The 20,250-nt window shown below is 62.6% G+C and overlaps 2 protein-coding genes across 2 annotated transcripts; one reads left to right on the top strand and one right to left on the bottom strand.

Annotated features, from left to right (window-relative positions):
- The first annotated feature begins 298 nt into the window (after positions 1–298).
- Positions 299–8,889, top strand: TMPRSS4 (transmembrane serine protease 4). The gene is given in 14 exon segments (XM_075723410.1): positions 299–438; positions 440–569; positions 4,427–4,457; positions 4,538–4,651; positions 4,842–4,994; positions 5,099–5,228; positions 6,285–6,386; positions 6,512–6,552; positions 7,085–7,244; positions 7,527–7,693; positions 7,890–7,985; positions 8,114–8,253; positions 8,428–8,577; positions 8,878–8,889. Coding segments are annotated over 14 exon segments (1,566 nt in total).
- Positions 8,890–12,659: 3,770 nt separating this feature from the next.
- Positions 12,660–19,906, bottom strand: SCN4B (sodium voltage-gated channel beta subunit 4). Its single transcript, XM_075723409.1, has 7 exons — positions 19,689–19,906; positions 18,376–18,600; positions 18,033–18,073; positions 14,247–14,410; positions 13,286–13,511; positions 12,876–13,005; positions 12,660–12,753 (listed from the first exon to the last, which is right to left on the bottom strand). The coding sequence occupies exons 1-7, from the start codon at positions 19,904–19,906 to the stop codon at positions 12,660–12,662; spliced, it is 1,098 nt and encodes a 365-aa protein (XP_075579524.1).
- Positions 19,907–20,250: the final 344 nt, after the last annotated feature.

Below are 20,250 nucleotides of genomic sequence, written 5' to 3'. Positions count from 1 at the left end.
GCAGGGACACACAGACCAAGTGACCCGAGAGACGGGAGCATATAGTGGCCTGGTAACCTCGTGTAAACTCTTCTCCTTTCCTCCTCCACCTACTAAAACCTCTGTTTAAAAACAACCCAGTGCAACGCGGAAGAGACGGACAAAGAGCGGGATGGCTGTGGTTCCTCTTACCATCAGGAGAGGAGCGGGAAAAATCCTGCTCTGTCAGTCAGTTCACTGCTGATAAGCTATTTTGCGACAGCAGCTCTGCAGGTGAGTCACCCTCCAGTGGCAGATGCTCAGGAGATTATTGCAGGTGATGGTGCTGCTGATAGACCGGTGTTATATTACAATACAAATCATAATTCCTGTTTCACAACTCCTGTTATGGGTTTTAAGGAGTGCTTGGGCGGTCCTGCCCCACTGTTAGTACAGCGCGGGCAGAGCAGCTCAGGCACAGGGGCGGAGGGACCATCGCCAGCCTGGCTGCCTGGGCATCGGGGCACCCGCAGCCTCCCCGTGTCCCACACTGGAGGACATTTGCCGCGTTTCTGCAGGCAGAAGACCACGTTCAGAGCCGGACGAACATGGTGAGTTACCGATAGCTTTGCCCACCGCTCTGCGCCCTCCCTGCACGTCAGCCCCCAGCCCCTCGCCCCGGGAGCGGGCAGCCGGCACCCCGCGCGCCGCGCCGCTGGCTGCACTCGCAGCCCAGCTCTGCCAGGAGCGGTTTGCTGGCCCAAGGCTCGGAAGAGCTGCTGCTCCCTGGCCCTGGTCCCCTGCAGTGTCCAGGCAGGGAATGATTTTACCTGTCTCTCTCAACACCCCACCGTGGCTGTTGGATACGGTGCTCGGCTATCCTCCAACATTTCTCTGTGGCTTGCCTTGGCCCTCTCCCAGACCGGGAAGCAGAAAAGTATGTGTGTCTTGCAAGTCTGCTCGCCGAGGGGAGCGTGCCCTCCTTGAGCGTCTTCTCCCCCCGCAAGAAGGGGCCGGTTCTTAGGCAATCTGGGCAAGAGCCCGGCGTCCCTGCCCCCAGCGCAGCTCCCACTGGGCAGCTGCCGGTCCCCCTGCTCAGCACAAGGGACGCGCTCGGCTCAGCTTCCCGCAGCGCCCTTTGCAAGCAAAGCCATGGCCACCAAACCCCAGCCTGGCATGCAGTCCCTCCCTAGGAGGAAAAGGTTTCCTTAACAGAGGGCAGTCACGTATGGGCCCAGCTCGCTGGGCACGGCAAAACCCTGCGCCAGTGATACACGGGGACACCATCCCCTCCGGGGTGGCGAACTCGTCCCCCTGCACAGCAGCAAAGGCTACATGCGCCCATGGGTGAAATCCCCTGCAGCCAAGGAGCGAGCTCCGGATCTGAGCTCCCTGCGCCCTCTGAAGCTGGGTTTCGCATAGGAACATCCCATCCCACCTTCCCTCACTCCGGAGCAGCTGGCGCAGGTACTCAGTGCGCCACGGAGCCTTTCAGCCGCACGCTGCGGAGGGCGACCGGCAGGAGTCCGACTGCACCCCAGCTGCCCAAGCCTGCTCAGATGGCACGGGTGCGGAAGTTCATCGGGAGTCCATGGCTCGTGCGCTGGCGTTTGCACAGCGGGAGTGCAGAGTGGCCATAGCAGCGTTAACGTGTTTCCAGAGAACACAGCAAAGGAGCTCAATTAGTTACGGTAGCCTTGAGTTCTCCAGGAAATCATGTGCTTCAACTCCACATCGGAGCTGGCACAGCTCTCACCTTGCTTTGGATTTAACCACTGCAGCTCTTGCTTGTGGTGTGGTTTTGAGAGCAAGTGGGCAGTTATGGAGAGGCAGCCCCCGACGCAGCTCCAAGCTGTCAATCTGTTTGAAACGGAGAAGGTTCATGGACTGAAGAAAATGAGAAAAAAAAACAAAACCCAACAATGGGCAATACCTGCTCTGTGTGGGAAGACGGCCAGCACCACAGCACCATCCCTCCCACCTGCGTCCACACCAGAGCTGCACAGGGTTGTCAGAAAGGAGCCCGACACCGGGCGACACGACGGGGACACGTACGGGCAGGCTGTGGGCAGGCAGGGGCAGCTGCGGTGCCCCTCAGCCGCAGAGCCCCGGCCGTGCCGCGCTGCCCGGAGGAGCCATGGGCCCTGGGACCGTTCCCGCAGGGAACCGTTAGGATCCCATTATCCGGGTCATGCCCGGTCCGGGCCCACGGTGACACAAGAGGTCAGCATGAGGAAGGACCGGCCCCACGTGCCCTCGGCTGGCTGCGCTGCAGGACGTGGGAGGCGTTTGGGAGCAAGCCGAGCTGGCGTTACAAAACTCCCAGGGCTCCTGCAGGCGCAGGGCACCGCAGAGAAGCGGCTCGGGAAGGGCAGCTGAGATGGGAAGTCCAGGAGACAGCTCCCCTTCCCACCCTGCCCTCCTGCTCCCAGCAGCTCCCTGACTCCCTGCCACCGGGCTCCATGCCCCCGGTAGCTGATCTGCAGCTGGGATCCCCTGGTAGCACTGCAGTGTCCTCACAGGAGCCAAAAAGACCCGCGGGGCTGTGCAGAGCCCATCCAGGGGCCCGGTGCTTGCCATGACTTGCCCATGCCCGGCACTGGTGCCAGACAAGCCCGACTGTTCAGAGAAAGGCCTCTGGCATTTCCTTAAAAGAGCCAGACGGCTGCATGCTGGGGCACAGCCACATGCCCACAGCCCCACCAGCACCGGGCAGGATCTGGTCCTCCCCTGCACAGGTCACTTCTTGTTCCCGGGCTGGGGAGCAGCCGAAATGGGCAGCCCAAGCCATGCAGCAGGGCCGTGATGGGGAGGCAACATTTCGGGGCTGGGTGAGGGGCAGCGACAGCTAAGCTAGCAGCACATTAAATCCAAGCTATCTTTGTGCGTTAACCCACAAATAGTTGCTTGGCACTCACCTGTAAAATCCTGCTGGTAGAGTCTTTGTGCATGGCTAAGCATTGCCACAGTGACCCGGAGAGGAAGGGCTCCACCACTCCCTCCTGCCCGCCTCGGGCTGGAGCGCAGCCCTGTTACAGCCCTACCGCATCCCCGGTCCCGCTGCGCCGCTGTTCAAAGCCCCAACCTCCGAGCCCTGAGATTGCACAGGGGCCTCTGCTCTCATTTGAGATGATGAATGCAATCGCCTCCAGCCCGCTGCTGCCCAGGGAAAAGCATGCTGCTCCCGGAGCTCAGCAGCCAAAGGAGAAAAGGCTTCTAAACCCCGAAGTCTCCTGCATCGTGCTCCTGGATCTGTGGGTTTATTGCAGCATTTCTATCTTCCTTACCTCTGTTCATGCTGGGTACAGGCCCTGCAAAAAAGCTCTTCTTACCTGTCGCGGTTGAGTCCAGAAGCAACAGCAAAGGCCAAGAGCTCGCTCGGGGCTGGAAGGGCGTTCAAGAGAAAAGCAAGCGTGCTGCTTTCCACAGCTTCAGCAGGGCAGGAGCACGCTTGCAAACCGCAAGCTGCCAGGAAGCAGCTCAACAGCGTGGCAGAAGCACGGCTGCAAAACAGGGCAACAGAAACGTACAGCGTCCACCTGAGCCCCCCCGAAGGGGCTCTGATCTTCACCCAGCACCAACCCGCCCACCGAGGATGGCGGCAGCAGCAGGCTGGTGCAGCTCACGGGACGCCTCCTGCTGCAGCTGAGCGTCTCTCATACGAGAAGCTATTACAGGAAAATCATTTTGAAGAGATCAAGGGGGATCGATGCCTTGTTCATCCCTTGCTCCAGCACTGCCTGCTACCGGGGCTGTGTTTACTGCGTGCCCTAGCACAGCCCTCCCTCCCCGCCCTGAGAGCACTCGGTCCCATGGGCCGGGAAGGTTTCTCCCGCGGCGCTGGCAGCCTGTCGGGGAGGGCTCGGGCTGTGCCTCTCAGTTTCTGACCCCACGCTGGACCAGCTGAAGAATATAACCCCTGTCGTGACGTGTCTGGGTGGCACAGCCCTGCAGGCATGTGTGTTTTGACTCAGGATTTCTTGGCACAGCAGAAAGTGCCTCTTTCATAATAATGACTTCTTCAGCCTCTGGTGCATTAAAGGCAGTACCTCTACACCATTAATAGCCAGTTCCTGGAATTGCACAGCTGGTGTCCACGGGAAGAACACAGCCGGCGATGCCGGGTGACAGCAGAGCAGAGTGTTGTCGCACCAGGACATGCCACCCCCCGGCTGCCGCCTCCATCCCCAGCAACTTTAAAGCAACTCAGCTGTAGGTTGGGGCAGTTTCCCGGCTAATCCTCCCGGTGGGCCTCGAGCAAGCCAAAGACACGGCAGCCTCTGCGCCTGCCCAGGCTTAGCTGCTCCTCCGCTGCCCTCCCCGGGGTGGCTGGTCACGTTAGCCGTGCGCTTGGCGTGGGAATCGCCACGGGGCCGGCTAGCCACGCTGCTACACACCCTTCCCACCTGCCACCTGCTTTTTGGCTGAAGTTTCAGCTCGGTAACTGGTTTCCCCCTCTGGTTTGCAGGATTTAGCCTCCGAGCGGCTGAATGGCAGAGGTAATACCCACGGGAGCTGGGAGCGCAGGTGCTGCCAGGCTGGGCCTGGCAACGCGGGGCCACGCTGCTCTGTGTTGCAGGTCCCAGCACAAGACGCAAAGCCTCCACGGCGCTGGAGTCCTTCAAGCGGATCGGCATCCCCGTCCTGGCAGCGGTGCTCAGCCTCGCCTGCCTGGTTACGGTCGGGTTCCTGGGTACCGCTCCTGCTCTCCTCTCCCCCCTCCTCCTGCTGCCGCCGGGCACAGCCACGGCTCGGCAAACGCGGCCGCGGACCCAGGGCTCAGCCGGGACCAGCTCTGCCACCTTCTTGCTGAGCACCCAAGCGCAAGCCCTGAGCCTGCCCAGCAGCACAAGCTCAGCACTGAGCTCCCCCTTTCCCTCTAGTCAAGATTTACCTGGACGGCTACTACTTCTTCTGCAAAGAGCCCCTGAAGCTGGTGCCGCTGCAGCAGGTGTGTGATGGGCGGGTGGACTGTCTGCACGGCGAGGACGAGGCCAGCTGTCCCCAGTGGGTCCCCGAGGGGCCACCAGCAAGTGGTGAGTCCAGGACACCCTGCCCCTCCGGAGGGGCTGGGCTGCTGCAGCAAGCCTCCGCCTGCTGAAGCCACCTGTGACAAAGCTGACTTTGTGTCTGTCTCCAGTCCGTGTTTCCAAAGATAGATCCATCCTGCAGGTGCTTAACAGAAACACCGGAGCCTGGTCCTGCATCTGCCATGACCACTTCAGCCTGGCGCTGGCAAAAGCAGCCTGCGAGCAAATGGGCTACAGGAGGTACGTGGCTGCTTCCTCCACGCCTCTCTCACCTGCTTTAGTATCCCTCTCCCATAAAAGCTCTTTCTGAGTGGGGCTGTTTACTTACAAAGCACTCCGAGCTCTGCGCTAATGCTTTCAGTCCATCCCCACCACGCGGAGTGCTCGGTGCGTCCCTAGGAGCTGGCGGCTCTCTGTGCTAGAAGGGAGCAGCACTTGGCCGGGGCTGCAGGCGCTGCAGAGCTGCAGGCAGGGCTGGGTGCTTGCGGCTGCGACGAAGTGACATGTCACCCACCTGTGTCCGCCTTGCACGCTGCCCTGAGCTAGCAGCAAGCTTGTGGTGCTGCATTCAAAGCTGCTTAAAGCCGAGATTTGGAGAAATAGCTTGCTAGCCCTGCGTGTTTGGTATCAGCCCTGGATTAAGGGAGAGTTTGAGTTAAGTTAGGAATAGACTAGGGAGATGGTTTCTGGTGTTTGAGCCCGTCTGGGAGCCTCAACTAAGCCCAAGATGGTATTTTCCAGTTCCAAAAAGTCAGGGGTTGAGTCTTTGAGCACAGACCCCAAATGTCACAACAGCAGGGACGCCCCTGAGGTCCCCCGGGAGCTACCTGCCCCCCACTTCCCTGAATAGCGGGGAGTAGTCCCCATTCCTTCAACACGCTGCCGGCCCTGAGCTCAGTGCCCAGTCCCCCCATGCTCCCCCGGCCCTTCAGGGCTGTGACACTTCCCTCTTTGGGCATCCTTGTGTCCCTGTCCCAAGGAACCCCCTTTTTCTCTGGGGTCTTTCTCTTGCTCAGTGGCACAGGGTCCACGTTCCCTTCCTAAGCTCCTGCTTCCTCCCTGTCTCACCAGCTCTTTGTTGGGGCCACGGGCAAAGATTTAGGATCTGTTTGTAAAACTTCAGTCCCTAAAGTTTTAGAACTGGGCTATACCATCGCTGGCTCAGTTTCCAGGCTCCCGGTGGTGCTCAGGCACCAGTGCCTATGCTCTCCCAGCATCCATGCCCCGTCAGTAGCGTGCCTAGGGCTGCGCACCCCGGGGTGCGCTTCCTCACCTGTGCCCCTCCCTGTCTTTCAGCACCCCCACTTTCAGGGCGGTGGAGGTGGGCGCAGGGCAGCCCCTGCCTCCCCGCGAGGCCGTGCTGAGCAACGGCAGCCTCCAGGTGCCCGAGCCGGGCAGGTGAGTGGTGGGGCTCTGCAGAAATGCCCGCCGTGCCCCTCGCCCCGCACGGGAGCCTGCCGTGCCTGGCCCCGGAGCCAGAGCCTCTACCCCACCAAATCCAGCCCTTTTCCTCCCTCTTCCAGGAAATGCCTCTCTGGATCGGTTGTTTCGCTCTTTTGTTCCAGTAAGTATCATGACCCTGTTCGCACCTTGCAGGTGCCATCCTCGAGCTGCTCCAGGTCCTTGATCCTGGCACAGCCCCGTGCGCTGCGGCTGCAAGAGCTTGGCTCTGGCCCAAGCCCTGTCCCTCCCCGATTCCCACACTGTGCATGAGAAAAGTTGGATTTAATTACTGCTAACCTCATTATGCCAGTATAAGCCTGGCTGGGTTTACTTTTGCTGATGAATCACCCTGATTAAACTAATCCACCTGGTAGTCTGGGGAAGGCAAGGAATGGATGAACCCATTTCAGCAAGCCTGGGGACGATGTGCAAACTGAGAACAAAAGGGGGGGTGCCGAGCGTCCCACGAAGGGGTGACACGGGCAGCGTCATGGGGGGGGAGGCACCGGGGCCACCCTCCCCTCCCTGGGAGGCGCGGGAGCCTCCGTCCCCACTCACCTGTGAGGATGGAGGAGGGCAGAGCGGGTGCTCTTTCTCTCCCTGCCGCCGCAGCTAACGTGTTGCTTTGCCGCCGCTCCGCCGCCTGGCAGAAGACTGTGGGGAGAGCATAAGGACTCCGCGCGTGCTGGGCGGGAGCCCGGCCGCCATCGAGGCTTGGCCCTGGCAGGTCAGCTTGCAGTACAGGAAAGAGCATATCTGCGGAGGCAGCATCATCGACCCCAGCTGGGTCCTGACGGCAGCGCACTGCTTCAAGTGAGTCGGCGACCTCCCCGCTGCAGCGCGCCGGTCAGCCAGCACCGACGTGCCAGGGCTGGGTCGGCTCCTCGAGGCCGGGCTGAGTCCCTCCGGGTTTAAGCCGAATGTTGCTTAAACGTCCCATAATTAACACGTCTGCCCAGGGCTTTGTGCCCCTCGGTCCCGTGCAGTTGACTGACGCTGAGCAGGACAGCGCGTAGGCAGGGCTTTGCTGCCTGGCCCCGCAGCAGAGTCACGGAGGGGAAAGAGGGGAGCGATAACAGAGATGTCTGTGCACAGGAACAACCCCATCATCCAGAGCTGGCACGTGAAGGCTGGCTCCAGCCTCCTCTCGGGCACCACCACCCTCGCCGTGGAGAAGGTCTTCCTGGCCAAGGTGACGCCCGCGTCTCCCAAGGACAATGACATTGCCCTGGTGAAGCTGCGGTCTCCCCTGCGTCTCTCAGGTGAGGCGCGGCACGCACCTCCTCGGAGCAAGAGCTCGCAAAGGCAAAGCTCGCTGGGCACCGAGCAGCGGTGCCTTGCCGAGAGCGCGGTGGGGAGCCGGGTGCCCAGCCGGCGCGTGGCCCTGCCAGTCCGGGCAGGGGCACCTTCCCCGTGAGCCTCCCCAGGCACCCCCCGCGCCTCACCTCTCCCTTCCAGACAGCAGCAAGCCCATCTGCCTGCCCTATTTCGATGAGGAGCCGGTGCCAGGCACATCCCTGTGGGTGATAGGCTGGGGCTACACGCAGGAGCACGGTGAGTGGGACAGCGTGGGGGCGAGCCGAGGGTAGACCCCCCCAGCACCACTCACAGGAGGGGCCGGGTGGGCTCCCTGCTCCCCTGGGGCTGCTGGGTGCCCCTCTGAGCAGCCACCTTTCGCACAGGCAAACTGTCAGAGACCCTGCAGCAGGCGGAGGTGAAACTCATAGACAACGAGAGCTGCAACCGGGCTGCCTACCACGGGGAGGTCACCGAGAAGATGCTGTGTGCCGGCCTGCCCCAAGGCGGGGTGGACACCTGCCAGGTGCGGGGTGGCTGGTCCAGAAAGGGGGGCGGGGGTCCGCACCTATCAGTGAAGGAGCCCCTTTCAGGGAAGAGCTGTCCTCCTGGAAATGGCCGCAAGCCGCAGCTGGGAGCGCCGGCACCCACAGCGCTGGGGGGCCCCTCAGCCCACGCTCAGCCCGTTTGTCCTTTGCAGGGGGACAGCGGCGGGCCCCTGCTGTACCCGGGCAGGCAGTGGCAGGTGGTGGGCATCGTCAGCTGGGGCCAGGGCTGCGGGACCCCCAACTCGCCCGGCGTCTACACCAGGGTCCACGCCTACCTCAACTGGATCTACACCGTCCGGAGGGTCGGTGCTGCGCTGCCGACTCTGCTGCAGCAGCACGCGCGGCTGCTCTATCACGCAGGTTTCGGGGGGTGGTGGGGAAGGGTCAGGGCCCCCTCGGCGGCTCTGCACAGAGGGGAACCGCACCAGCGGAGCGCAGCGTCGCTGCAGGGCAGGCTGTGGGGCTGGGGCTGCAGCCAGCCAGCCCCCTTCGGCTCCGCGCGGGAGCTGAGCCAGCTCCTTAAGGACGCGACCCTGTTTGCCGCCCGGTTTCAGCTACCCTTGCAAAGCTTGCAATTTCTTCTCTCTTCTCTCTCCTTCCAGCTGGAGCTCTGAGACCTGCCGGGACAGTTCCTTCCCCTCTCCCCAAGCCTCCCTCCCCGTCCCTACGCGCTTGGCTGTCTCGGCTCCGGCAGTAGCTGGGAAATGGATCTCAAGCCACGGAAGGTGAGCAGTGCCTCCCGAGCCCTCGCTGGCAGGCTGTGATTTAGCACACCAGAGGCCAGCCAAGGAGGCAAAGGGCGGCTTGGAGCGACGGCCACCGATACCGTGAAGGCATCTGACCGGCTCCAGCTCCCTTCCGGAGAGAGATTAATTTATTGCCCTGTGCCGACCCTGCTGTGGCAGGAAGGCTCCTGTGGGGCGAAGCTGCTGTTATACAGAGAGAAATGATGTTTGTGCTGTAGAGTATCCCCATTAAAAGAAAGTATTTGTTTTTTCACACAGCCTCCGAAGGCTTTGTCCCACTTGCTTGCAGGGGTATTTTTCGCAATACCCTGCGCTATATGCCAGAGCTGCTTTCCCAGCGCAAGGCAGGGTTTATTTGCTGGCTCTTGTGAACAAGTTGTTCCTGCGCACAAGGAAGAAAGCGCTGCGTGGACCTCAGCCACTCGGGCTGATCAGAATGGGGTCAGTTTAAATCATTGTACACAAACCAGGATGTCAGGCATTATTTTAAATCAGCTTTTTCTAGCGTAGCTTCAGCCCCAGTAGAAATCAGGGCCGTTCCCGTGCAACGTGGCAGGGAGGGCTCCTGCTTTCCAGGCAGCTGCACTCAGAGCACCTTTTGCACTGGGAAATGCCCCCAAGCACCCCGCAAACACTGCCCCTCCGAAGGCGGCACTACAGCCCCGGCCTGCCGGCAGACGGAGATGTTTCCTGCCCCATCCCGTGGCCCACGCCAGGCTGGCTCCCCAGCTCCAGGCGCCCACAGCCCCTGGGCTCGAGTGGGCGAGCCGCGCTTTGCCCCAGCGCAGGGCTTGCAATGCAGCGTGTGCACCCAGGGGGTTCACGGTAAGCCTGAACAGACGCCCACAGCAACCCACACTAGAGCGAGTTTCTCTAGTAAACATAAACTTTATTTCATTCAAGGCAAAGCTAACTACACCTCTACAGTGCAAAATGTGCTGCAAGTCATCACACAGCATGTTGTGCACATGCTGTGTTTATCTGCAGGTATCTCCTACATGTATTTCTATATGCGTATACACATACGTGTCTGTCGCAGCACGCACCCCCGGCAGGGCCTTCTCCCTGCACGCCCCGGAAAGCCTCTGCAGACCCCCCAAAGCCCGTGCGAGAGCAGGGAGCCCGCAGGAGCTGGCACAAGCTCCCAAGCCAGCCCGCTCCCCCGGGACCCATGCGCTGCGTACAGCACCCGCACACATATGCGTATAGAGAGTTACATTTCAGAAACTGGTTATGTTGACTTTTTCCATCAAGCCAGAAGAGTAATCCATGCATAGTACAGCATTGCATATCCTGTGGCAAGTGGAACTGTGTCCAGATACCGTCTAAAAAAGGCCAACAGGTTAGGACAGCTAAAAATAGTTCTTTAAAAAAATCCCTTCCCTCACTGTCCTCTCCCACGGGAGGTCTCCTCCAAGGACGGGCTGGGGGGTCTCTTGGGGCAACTGGGAGGTCTCACGCCTTCCTGCCCAGACTCTCACGCGTGACAATGGTACGATCACAATACTTTGCGTTTACAGAGTGCCTCTCGCCCCTCAGAGCACTTTGCAAAGCGATGCAGGGAGCCTCACACCTCCTGTGAGGTAGGTCAGATTTACCGTCCCCATTTTACAGATGGGGAAACTGAAGCACAGAGAAATCAAGTGATTTGCCCCATGGATCCTCAGAGACCGGGATCCCGGGGACCTGACTCCCACGTGCCCGTCTAACCAGCAGCCAAGGAAACCTGCCTGGGGCCAGGTGCCTGTACCTGTCTCCCGTCCGAAATGCAGGGCCCTGCTCCAGCGGGTGCCCCTGAGCCCAGCCCGGGTGCGGCCAGCCGGCCGCGCGCCCGGGCGAAGGCTGCAAGGTGCTCTCCGTACCGCCGTCCCCACAAGCAGGCAGGTGGGGTCCAACCTCTCCCACAACAGTCTCCGGAGAAGGTAGCACCTAACCAGTCCCTGTCTGCCTTGCCCACCAAATCCTCGCCTGCCTTCCACTCCGGCCCCTCTGCCAGCGTGCAAGCCCCCACAGCTGGGGAAGTCAGGGCTCAGCTTTGATTCCCAATTTCGGGTGGGGACGGGGGAGCTGTCTGTTCTGCAGCTTCACTGACAGACACCCACAAAAAAAGGAAAAACAGGGAACAAATCACATTGTAAAGGATGTTGTCAACTTCGGTTGGAGGATCAGCTCATTCCCTTCATGTCTCACGTCCTGCTACAGCCCTTAGGAAGAGAGCTGGGTTGCTCGGGTCCCCACTGTGGGCACCCTTTGCAAAGACTCTCTGGCTTTCTGTGGCACCCCTCATCTGAGGGTCTCAAAGCACTGTACAAACGTTAGCCAAGGAAGCCTCACAACAACCCCTGTGAGGTAGAGCAGTATTATTATCCCCATTTTACAGATGGGGAAACTGAGGCATGGAGAGGCAGAGTGACTTGCCCAAGGTCACCCTATGGGCCAGTGGCAGGCGCTGGAGCGGGCTGGCACAGCTCGAGCCCAGCTCCCGTCACCAGGGCTTGCCGTGCTCCCTCCCTGCATCGCGGATGGAGCGCCAGAGTCTTCCTCGAGTGAAAGGGAAACGCAATCAGACGTTTTCCCACTGGAGTCTAATATAAAAAATATCTGCGTAACGAGTTAAGCCTTGGCGAGTCAGCATCGAAAGCATCGCTGCTCCGAGTGCTGAGCTTTAAAAAGAGGGGAGGAGGAGCAAGAGCAGCAGCAGCACAACCCCAGGGAGCGCCTCCCGAGAAGGCTGGCTGGGGGAGAAGCCCCCCGCCACCCTCGGGCGGGGGACGGCCCTGCGCAGGGGCAAAGAGAGTGTGAAACGTGGAGCTTCACCCCACCGTGCTCCCACCGCGGGCCGGCAGTGCCCCCAGGACACAGGCAGCCCCGGCCGCTGGTCCCCCCAGCCCTGCCACGGGAGGAACCGAGGCACCTCGGGGCCAGCCTGCCCCGCGGGAGCATGGCACCCAGCCCACGCTGGGAAGGGATGACAGCCCTGACAGCAACGGGCCTTTCACTGATGCGGTTCTCAAGTGTACTTAACAGGAGAGCTGAAGCCAAGCCCCATCGTGACAGCCCTGCTTCCTCCCTTCCTCCTGTGCCGGACCCATGAGAAATCCAGCCAAGGCAGGCACCTCTATCTCTACGGCAAGTTTCGTGCATCCTCACTCTGCTCCAGAAACCTTCTGCGTGAGGCAGGCAGCTCCTGCCCGCCCCAGCTCAGCATCGCCACTCAGCCAAGACGCCCCAAGCTCCTCACAGCCTCTACCCCCCAGGCACGCCGGGACCCGCGCCCGCCCGGCACCCCGCACCCCCGGGAGCGCAGCGCTCGCAGCACAGCACCCATCCAGCTGCAGACCGGGGTGCTCCCCGGCACCCAGCCCCTTCCCTGACCGCCCGGCACCCTCTTGCCTTCGCTCGGCGCCGGGCAGGCGGCTCCCTCTGTCCCGGTGGCGTCCCAGTCCGAGTCTGCAAGAACCTCCCAGTCCCCACGGCAGCCGAAGCCTTTTCTGAGAAGCAGTGCAGGTTGCAGGCACGTGTGTAATAGAAACATGTCTCAAGCGTTGGCAGTTTGGAAAGAAAACAAAAGGGAAAGGCTCATCCCCCTGCCCGGCCTCCCTGCTGCCAGGCGGGCCGGGGCTCGGGGTGCCGCTGCTTCATGCCTTTGGTGGTGCTTTTTGTTCTGCCTTGGAGCCAGCCAGGCCGTTCTCGGTGTTGTCGTTCCCCGACGAGCTCACGAGACACTCCTTCCTGGGGGAGAGCACACGGCCAGCTGACAGCCCCCAGCCCCTCTCGCCACCACCCCAGCCCCGTGCAGCCCTGCCCCACAGCAGCACCCGCCAAAGGGTGCCGGGACCGGCACCCGCACTCACTTCCCATCCTGGGTCTTCTTGATGATGAACAGGACAACCCTCTTGATGAGCATGAAGAGGATGAGGAGGCCGACAAGCCCCCCCACAATGCCCACGATGATGAGCGTCACAGTGTTGTCTGCCTCCACCACTGCAGGAGAGAAGGTGCTGAGGGGCCTCGGGAGGGGAGCAGGGAGCTCCCGGCTGCACGGCCCCCCCAGAAAAGCAGCGACCCCCTCCACCAGCCGCTGGCCCACAGCACAGAGGGGCACGAGGCCAAGCCTTGCCCTTCAGGGATGCCAACTACCTCCAAGAAGCCAGGACGTGCTGCACACCGCCACAACCGTGAGCCAAGGTGGGGCCAGCCCGGGTCTGCATCCCCACGGCCCCCGTGCCGCTCGCAGGGCATGGGACCCGCAGCCGGCACTTACTCTTCTGGACCACCGTGAGGAAGATGGTAGCGTTGTGCTCTGCGTGCTTCTCCTTGGTGTTCTTGACGTGGCAGGTGTACTTCCCAGCATCGCTGAACTCCACGTTCTTCAGGACGATGGAGATGTTGTTGTCCTTCCCGGTCGTCGAGCCGACGAACTCGACCCGTGGGTTGCGACTAACGACGACGGGCTCCGAAGTTTTGCTCTTTATCTTGCCGTGGTAAATCTGCGGAGGCAGGGATGCAGGACGCGGGGTCAGCTGGGCTCCCGACAACCCCAGGTGAGGGAAAGGCTCCAGCTCTCCTGCCAGCGCCCTGCCCCACCTCTGCACGGACAGATAGACATGGCCAAGCATCCCGGCACACCCCATTAAAGCAGGAATGGCTGTGGAGGGGGACTGACCCACAGCCTGCCGGGGAAGCAACCCATCAGTCTGACTTGCCCTGCAGCAACGCTACAGACCATGCAAACGATGGGAGAACCCCAGGGCAGAGAGAGGCCCTTTGCTCTAGGGCCAGCCAGGGCTGGCCAGCCTGCAAGGACAGACCTGCTCTAAGCCAGCCATCCTGCTGTGGCACTGAAGAGCTGAATATTCCTAGCAGGAAGCAAATCTATACTTTTAGTGTTTCAGAGCAAGCGCAGGAGGAGCAAATTAACTATATTTTGCCCAAAGTGCAGCCTTGCACCTGAACAGCCAATTTCTGATCGATGTATGAAAAGGAAAGAGCCTGTGGGCAGCAGAAAATCCAGAACAGCTTTGTGCCAAAAGCACAGATGTGCCAGGGTATTTGAGTCACCCTGTTTGCACAGCCCCATCCCCCCAGAGCTGGAGACGCTCGGAGGGAGGGCATCCTGTAAGAGGAGAAAGGGAACTCCGTGAGAACTGCAGTGCTGGTCTGCACTGGAAAAGTACAAAAGGACCTGCCAGAAAAACAGAGGCAGAACTCAGAGAGCCACCCACCATCTCTGTCGAGTTGAAATACCATGTGAAGATCAGGTCCTGAAAGCCTATGCAGGTGGTGAAGGTGCAGGGCAGCAGGACGTTGGAGTTATTCAGAGCCATCACAGTGTTGGTCTTCCCCACCGACACCTCCAAGGTGAAGGCGATGGCAAAGAGATGCAAACCTGGCAGGGAGAGCGGAGGAGAGAGTGAGGGCAGGGCACCGGCACACAGCCCAGCCTGCTGCAGCCCGGTCCTTCCCGGGGCTGCGATGCAGCCCAGCCTGCTGCTGGGCTCTGCTGCAGACACGCGCCCTCGGGGCAGGTAGGAGAACGGGGCACGGGAGGGACCACTTCTCCCCCCCGGCATCGCAGCCTCCAGCTGGAGCACCAGCCGGAGTGGGGATCCCCTCCCAGGGAGGGGTGGGGGGCAGCGGGGCTCAGCCATTGCCCCCTCTAGGTCCCGCTCCCGGCTCTGCCAAGGACCCGCGGCATCCTCCTGTCCCGCAGCCGCAGTACGGGGGGCACGAGCCCAGCTCCCCTCCCTGAGCCCAGGGACGGGTTTGTCACCCCTCGTCCCCCCTGGCACGGCAAGCTGCCGCAGCAGCGTGGCAGGGGCAAACACGCCTGTCCCTGGCCCCAGGACAGCTCGGCAGAGATAGGGGACCTGCTGCTGGAGGAAGGGCAGGGGCCGGCTGGCACCCACAGAGATGGCGCAGACTCAAAGGGAACCATAATATCACCACGAATAACGCATGCAAATGAAAGCCCCGATTTGCACGTTATCCACCAGGCCTTCAGCTAAACCTTAAAGGGGGGGAAAAAAGCGCAAAGCAAAGCCGAGCTCTCTGTTCTTCAAGCAGCGAGTTGGAGCAGTAATTAGCATCGCTGTGCTGGACGCCTGCCACCCCGCCCGCCCCCCACCCCAGGCGCCGTCCCTCAGCCAGCCCGCACAGCTCCTTGCAGCGCCTGTGCAGACCTCCGGAGCGGCACCCCCTCATGCCTGCCTTGCAGAGAGCTTCATCTCCCGCTGTAGCTGACAGATGACCTTCAAACTGCAGAACGCAGCTCTCCTGCTCCTCTCCTCCCCGTTAGCAGGGAGAAATGCCTCAAGGAGCAGGTACGAGCTCAGCTGCAAGAGCTGAGTGAGTGCCTGAAAGCTCCCGGGGTCCCACGCAGGGGGACCGCACCCCTGTGCGCCACGCTGGGCCAGCGGTGCCCACACGAACCCTTTGCACGGGGCACTGGGATGCTTTGCTCCAGGCTGGGGAGCAGCCCCACTCCCCATTCCCATCCCACCAGGACCCTGTCCCGCTTGTGTGACATGGCATGGCCACGATGCAGCACGACCCAGCAAAGCGCTGTCCGCCCCCTTCCCAGACCTCAGCCACCGCAGGGACCCAGCCGTCCCTACAAAGCTTTCCCCGGGCACTCTGACAACCAAAACAAGGGGGGACAGCTCTTCCCAGAGCTACAACCTGCTCCCCAGCTCCCCAGACACCTTAACTTGGAGACCCTGCCCTCAGCTTCAGATTCACGTCTCTCTGCAGCCGCTTCAGCTGCTGATTTATTCTCCCACACATGCCCGTGCTAACAACTCCCCAGGCACGTCGCAGCCCAAGCCAAGCCTGAGAGCCCTGCATCCTGGGCTGTGGGCCCTGCTGCAGTGCTGCATTGCAAGCACTGCAGGGAAGGAGTTACTTAACTTTACAAAGAAGCACTTTTAATTTTGCTTGAGAGGCTTTAGCTACCGGCAGGGAGCCGTTCCCACCAGCTGGAGGTCTCCTGCAGTTGTCAGGCTCAAAGACCAGCCCTGGGGATGCTACAGAGGGGCCTTCGCAGCCCGGAGCATCCCAGGGGAATCATGCTGCTACCTGGAGTACGACTTAGCGGGGGGATGGCTGGCTCTGCAGGTATGCCCGAGCAGGCAGGGCGCTGCAAGGGGGCAGTTACTTACAGGAAAGATGATTCCTTGCAGCTTCTAACACTTTTAATCCTGTCTGCCACCTTTAGAACGTCATGAACGTAATCTAAATTGAATGTGTGGGGTAAACGGAGGCTGATCTTGTTCCGGTCATGCTGTGGTCTCAGGAAGACAGAAGTGATATGTTACCACTAAATAAAGCACAGAGGAAAACACTTGGGGAGGCTGGGAGATTACTGACTAAACTTGCCACACCAGCTGCCACCGTTACTTTTCCATACGCCCAAAGCCGCTGCTCTTTGTACCACCAGAGCCCCAACCTTCCGTGCGCGGGGCAAGCCCCTCCGGGGGCTCCAGGCTCCCCCCCATGCCTGCAGGCAGGTGTCCCCAAGAGACAGGGCCGGGGATCAGCCACTCCTGCTGCTGCCAGAGCCTTGGCTGCCTGCTCTTTGCTCTCGCTGGCGGTGAGCACCTGGGGCAAGCTCCCCTGACAAGGGGTCCCAGAGCCGCTGAGCTATATGCAGTAGCGCTGTGTGTGCAACCCAGGACCCAGCCCCAGCGATGGCAGCGACAGCCCTCCAACTCTGGCCAGGGCTCAGAGCAAGCCTTTCCCCCCACAGGCTGCTGGCAGCCCCCCGCTTTTCCTGCATCCCAGCAGGAACCGGGTCTGGGAACCACTGCCCTAATGGAAAGGGCACACAGGATTCACCTGAGAAGCCACAGGAGGCCCCCACCATCTGTGAGAAAGCTGCTCCATAAAAACTTTCATTGCCCATAAAAATCGACGTGACCCCCTGGCACCGACAGCAAGCCACGCCTGGCACGCTGGCCAGGCTCTCCTCTCCGCCTCTCCAAGCCAGGCTGAGCCCAGCCACGATGTGCTCTGGGACAGGACACCCGGGCCTCGCCTCTGCTGTGGGCACTGACAGCCGTGCTGCGGCTCCCCGGTGCAGCCAGGAGCCCGCTGCCATTCCCTGGAGAGCGGGGCATCCCCGAAACGCACAGGCACAGAGAGCCCTGCCCAGAAACTCTCCCCTTCCCACCTGCCCCTCCAGGCTCCCAGCCCAGCTGAGCGACCTGCGGGACAAGGTTCCCACCTCCACGCCCTGGACCCCAGGCCCCCAAGCACCCTGCTCTCCAGCGTCTCCGAGCCCCATGCCGAAAGCAGCTTGCACTGCATCTACCTGAGGAGGCAATTTCAGCCAGGGACCAGCACCCAAACCCTGCAGGGACTCTGGTACTTACATGTCTTTTCGTGCCTCCAGCTCACTTAAAGCAAACGTAAGAACTTTGCCCTCTAAAACGCCTCTCAGGGGAGTTTCCCACAGCAAGTGCTGCAAAGGCAGCCCCTGGTTTCAGGCTCTCCGTGCCCCTTGCCACAAGGATGACCTACGCCAGAGGAGCGCAGCCGGTGCGGGAGGGCTGATGCGGGTGCCTGGGAAGCAGCCCCGAGGGCTGCAGCGGCGGGGGGCGGCTGCAAACTCCCTCCCCCGCGCTGCAGCTGGGGGGCTCGGGCACCCCCGGACGCAGCTCCGGGCGTCGCGCTGCAAGCGGCGGCCCCGCAGCGGGTTCGTCCCTGCGCCGGGCAGAAGCGCATGCAAACGCGTGTTTTACCAAACGAACTGCAAAAAGAATGACCTGTCGGCGGGCGTGCCGGCGGCTGTGCTGAAGCAGCGCATTGCTTCCCCAGGGCTATTTCCCCGGCTCAGGGTAGCAGGCAGGTAGCAGCGGTCCCCGCTCGCGGAGCGGCAGAGCGGAGCGGGGCAAAGCGGGATGCAGCCGCCGCGCTCGCAGAAGGAAGCTCCGGCGATGTGAGCGGCGGATGCAGGCAGGGCAGGGGGCCGGGGCTTCAGAGTCCGCTCTCGGACTCCGCCGCGAAGTCACCTTGGACAAGCGACTTCTCCTCAGCGCCTCGCACTCTGCGTCTGCAGAGCAGAGACAACCGCGTTAGCGCCCGCGGACGGGCAATTCGCCCCAGCGGCAGCGCCCGATTCCTTGCGGTGCAGGCGGGCCAGGGGCAAAGCGGGCGAGCGCCAAGGCCGGGGGGCTTCGCCAGGGCCCCCCCCCCCAGCCTGGGGAAGGCGAGGGGGCGGCTGGACGCGGGGGGCGGCCCGCGGTGCCTCCCCGCAGCCGGCTGCCCGGGGCGGGCTCCCCGCGGCGGGGGCAGCAAGAGGCGGGCGGTACCCGGCTCGGAGGGGTCCCGCTGCCCCCCCCCCGCGCCCCTTACCCAGCAGCGCTGCCAGCAGGCGCGGCGCGGCGGCGGGCGGGCCGGGGGCCGGGGCCGGGGCCGGGGCCGGGGCCATGGCTGCGGAGCGGGGCGGCGCGGTCCGTGCTGGCCCGCAGCGGCCCGGTTCTGGCCACCCCCGCCGAGGGCGAGCGGCGCCGGGCGGGGCCGCGCCGGGCGGGGCTGCGCTGCGCCCTCCTCCGCGCTCCCCCGCCCTTCCCCGCCCTCCTGCGCGCCCCCCGCACCCCCCGCCGTGCCCCCGGACCCCCGCAGCACCCACCGTGTCCCCGCACCCCCCGCAGCGTCCCCGCACCCTCCACCGTGCCCCCAGACCCCCGCAGCCCCCACCGTGCCCCCGGACCCCCGCAGCCCCCACCGTGTCCCCGCAGCCCCCGCCGTGTCCCCGCAGCCCCCACCGTGTCCCCGCAGCCCCCGCCGTGTCCCCGCACCCCAGCGCCATGTCCCCGCAGCCCCCACCGTGTCCCCGCACCCCCCGCCATGTCCCCGCAGCCCCCACCGTGTCCCCGCACCCCCACGCCGTGTCCCCGCACCCCCCGCTGTGTCCCCACACCCCCAGGCCGATGCCCTCCCCGCCCTCGGGCTGTCCCCCCCGCCAGCCCAGCTCCCCACCCCCGGAGGTTGCCCCTTTCACAGGCTCCTAGAACGGCTGCGGTGGGAAAAGCCCTTTCAGGTCATCCAGTCCCACCGTACCACCACCAAGTCCACCCCTACACCAATTAATGCTGGAGTAACAATTAATTTCATCTTTCCCGGCTTTTCCTGCCCTCGCGCGGGGTTTGGCCCCGGCATGGGTGGCGTGCCCGCGGCTGGTGCCCCCGGGCGAGGTGTTGGGGTGAGCCGCAGCGGGGACCGCAGGGTGGGCACAGGGGAAAGCTCCCTGCGGGATGGCCCGGGAACACCGGGCAGGCGCTGCCCCGGGGCCAGCTTTGGAAAGGGGCAAAGCACTGCTGAGGTTGGCGGCTTCCCCTGCCGCTGCCGGGAGGACAACAGAACGGGCCGAGGCTGGGGCTCAGCCCTCGTTGGGTGCACCTCAGCAGGTCTCCCCACCCTGCGAGCCCCCGGTAGCTGCCAGCACCCCTCTAGCCCCAAGGCAGACACCAGCCAGCTCTGCAGCCGCGGGCAGGGACGCGGAGCCGGGCACCAGTGGGCAAGGCTGCACGGGGAATCCGCCCGGCGCCAAGGGGAATGCTTTGAAAACTTACTTTTCTCACTGTGAGCTTGTTCCAGGATAATTGGCTGCACCTAGTTCACGTCTCCACAACCTTTTCCTCACCGTCACATCCATTAGACCCAACCTTCCGCAGACCACATCCAGAACGGTGGTGGTAGGGGCCCTCCTAATGGAGGCCTCCGATGATGTGGTGTGCAGAGATAGAGCTTCACCTTTGCGCCCAGGTCCATTAGGCAACCGGACCCCTCTGCAGAGCAGCAATTTGCTGGAGGTGACGCATTTTGAGAACGGGCATGGCGGGAAGGGGGAGGAGGTGCTGCCGTGCTCACGGTGCAGCAACATCGCTGACCGTCTCTCCGGGCCATAGTCCTTACCGGCACAAGGCACGTGTCCCGGCACAGCTCACCCCAGGGCCAGGCAAGGCTGTACCTCCTTCTAGCTACAGCACTACAGCATGCCTTCCCCAAACAGGATTGCTTCTTTTCGGGTGTGAGAGCAGCTTGCCCGCAGGAATGCTGCCTAGGGCCCTGCCTGCGTGTCCGGCGTGCCACAGCCTGTCAGCTCCAGGGCGCTTCGAGGGACTCCTCAGCCCCATTCCAGCCCCCTCTGCAGCTCAGTCTCCTTCCCACCTGGCCAGGAGCATGAAGCAGGAGGGAAGAGGGAAAGCAGGAGGCTTCGCAGGGCAC

The sequence above is a fragment of the Pelecanus crispus genome, chromosome 19 (genome assembly GCF_030463565.1).
Source record: "Pelecanus crispus isolate bPelCri1 chromosome 19, bPelCri1.pri, whole genome shotgun sequence".
Lineage (NCBI taxonomy): Eukaryota > Metazoa > Chordata > Aves > Pelecaniformes > Pelecanidae > Pelecanus > Pelecanus crispus.
This window is presented reverse-complemented; position numbering and strand designations above follow the sequence as displayed.

Coding starts and splice junctions, on each gene's coding strand:
- SCN4B (XM_075723409.1), bottom strand. CDS start 19,906: ATGTTGCTGCACCGTGAGCACGGCAGCACCTCCTCCCCCTTCCCGCCA. Junction 18,601..19,688: donor CTGGATGTGGTCTGCGGAAG/GTTGGGTCTAAT, acceptor GGGGGCGCGCAG/GAGGGCGGGGAAGGGCGGGG. Junction 13,006..13,285: donor CCTCACGGTGGTCCAGAAGA/GTAAGTGCCGGC, acceptor TCTCTCCTGCAG/TGGTGGAGGCAGACAACACT.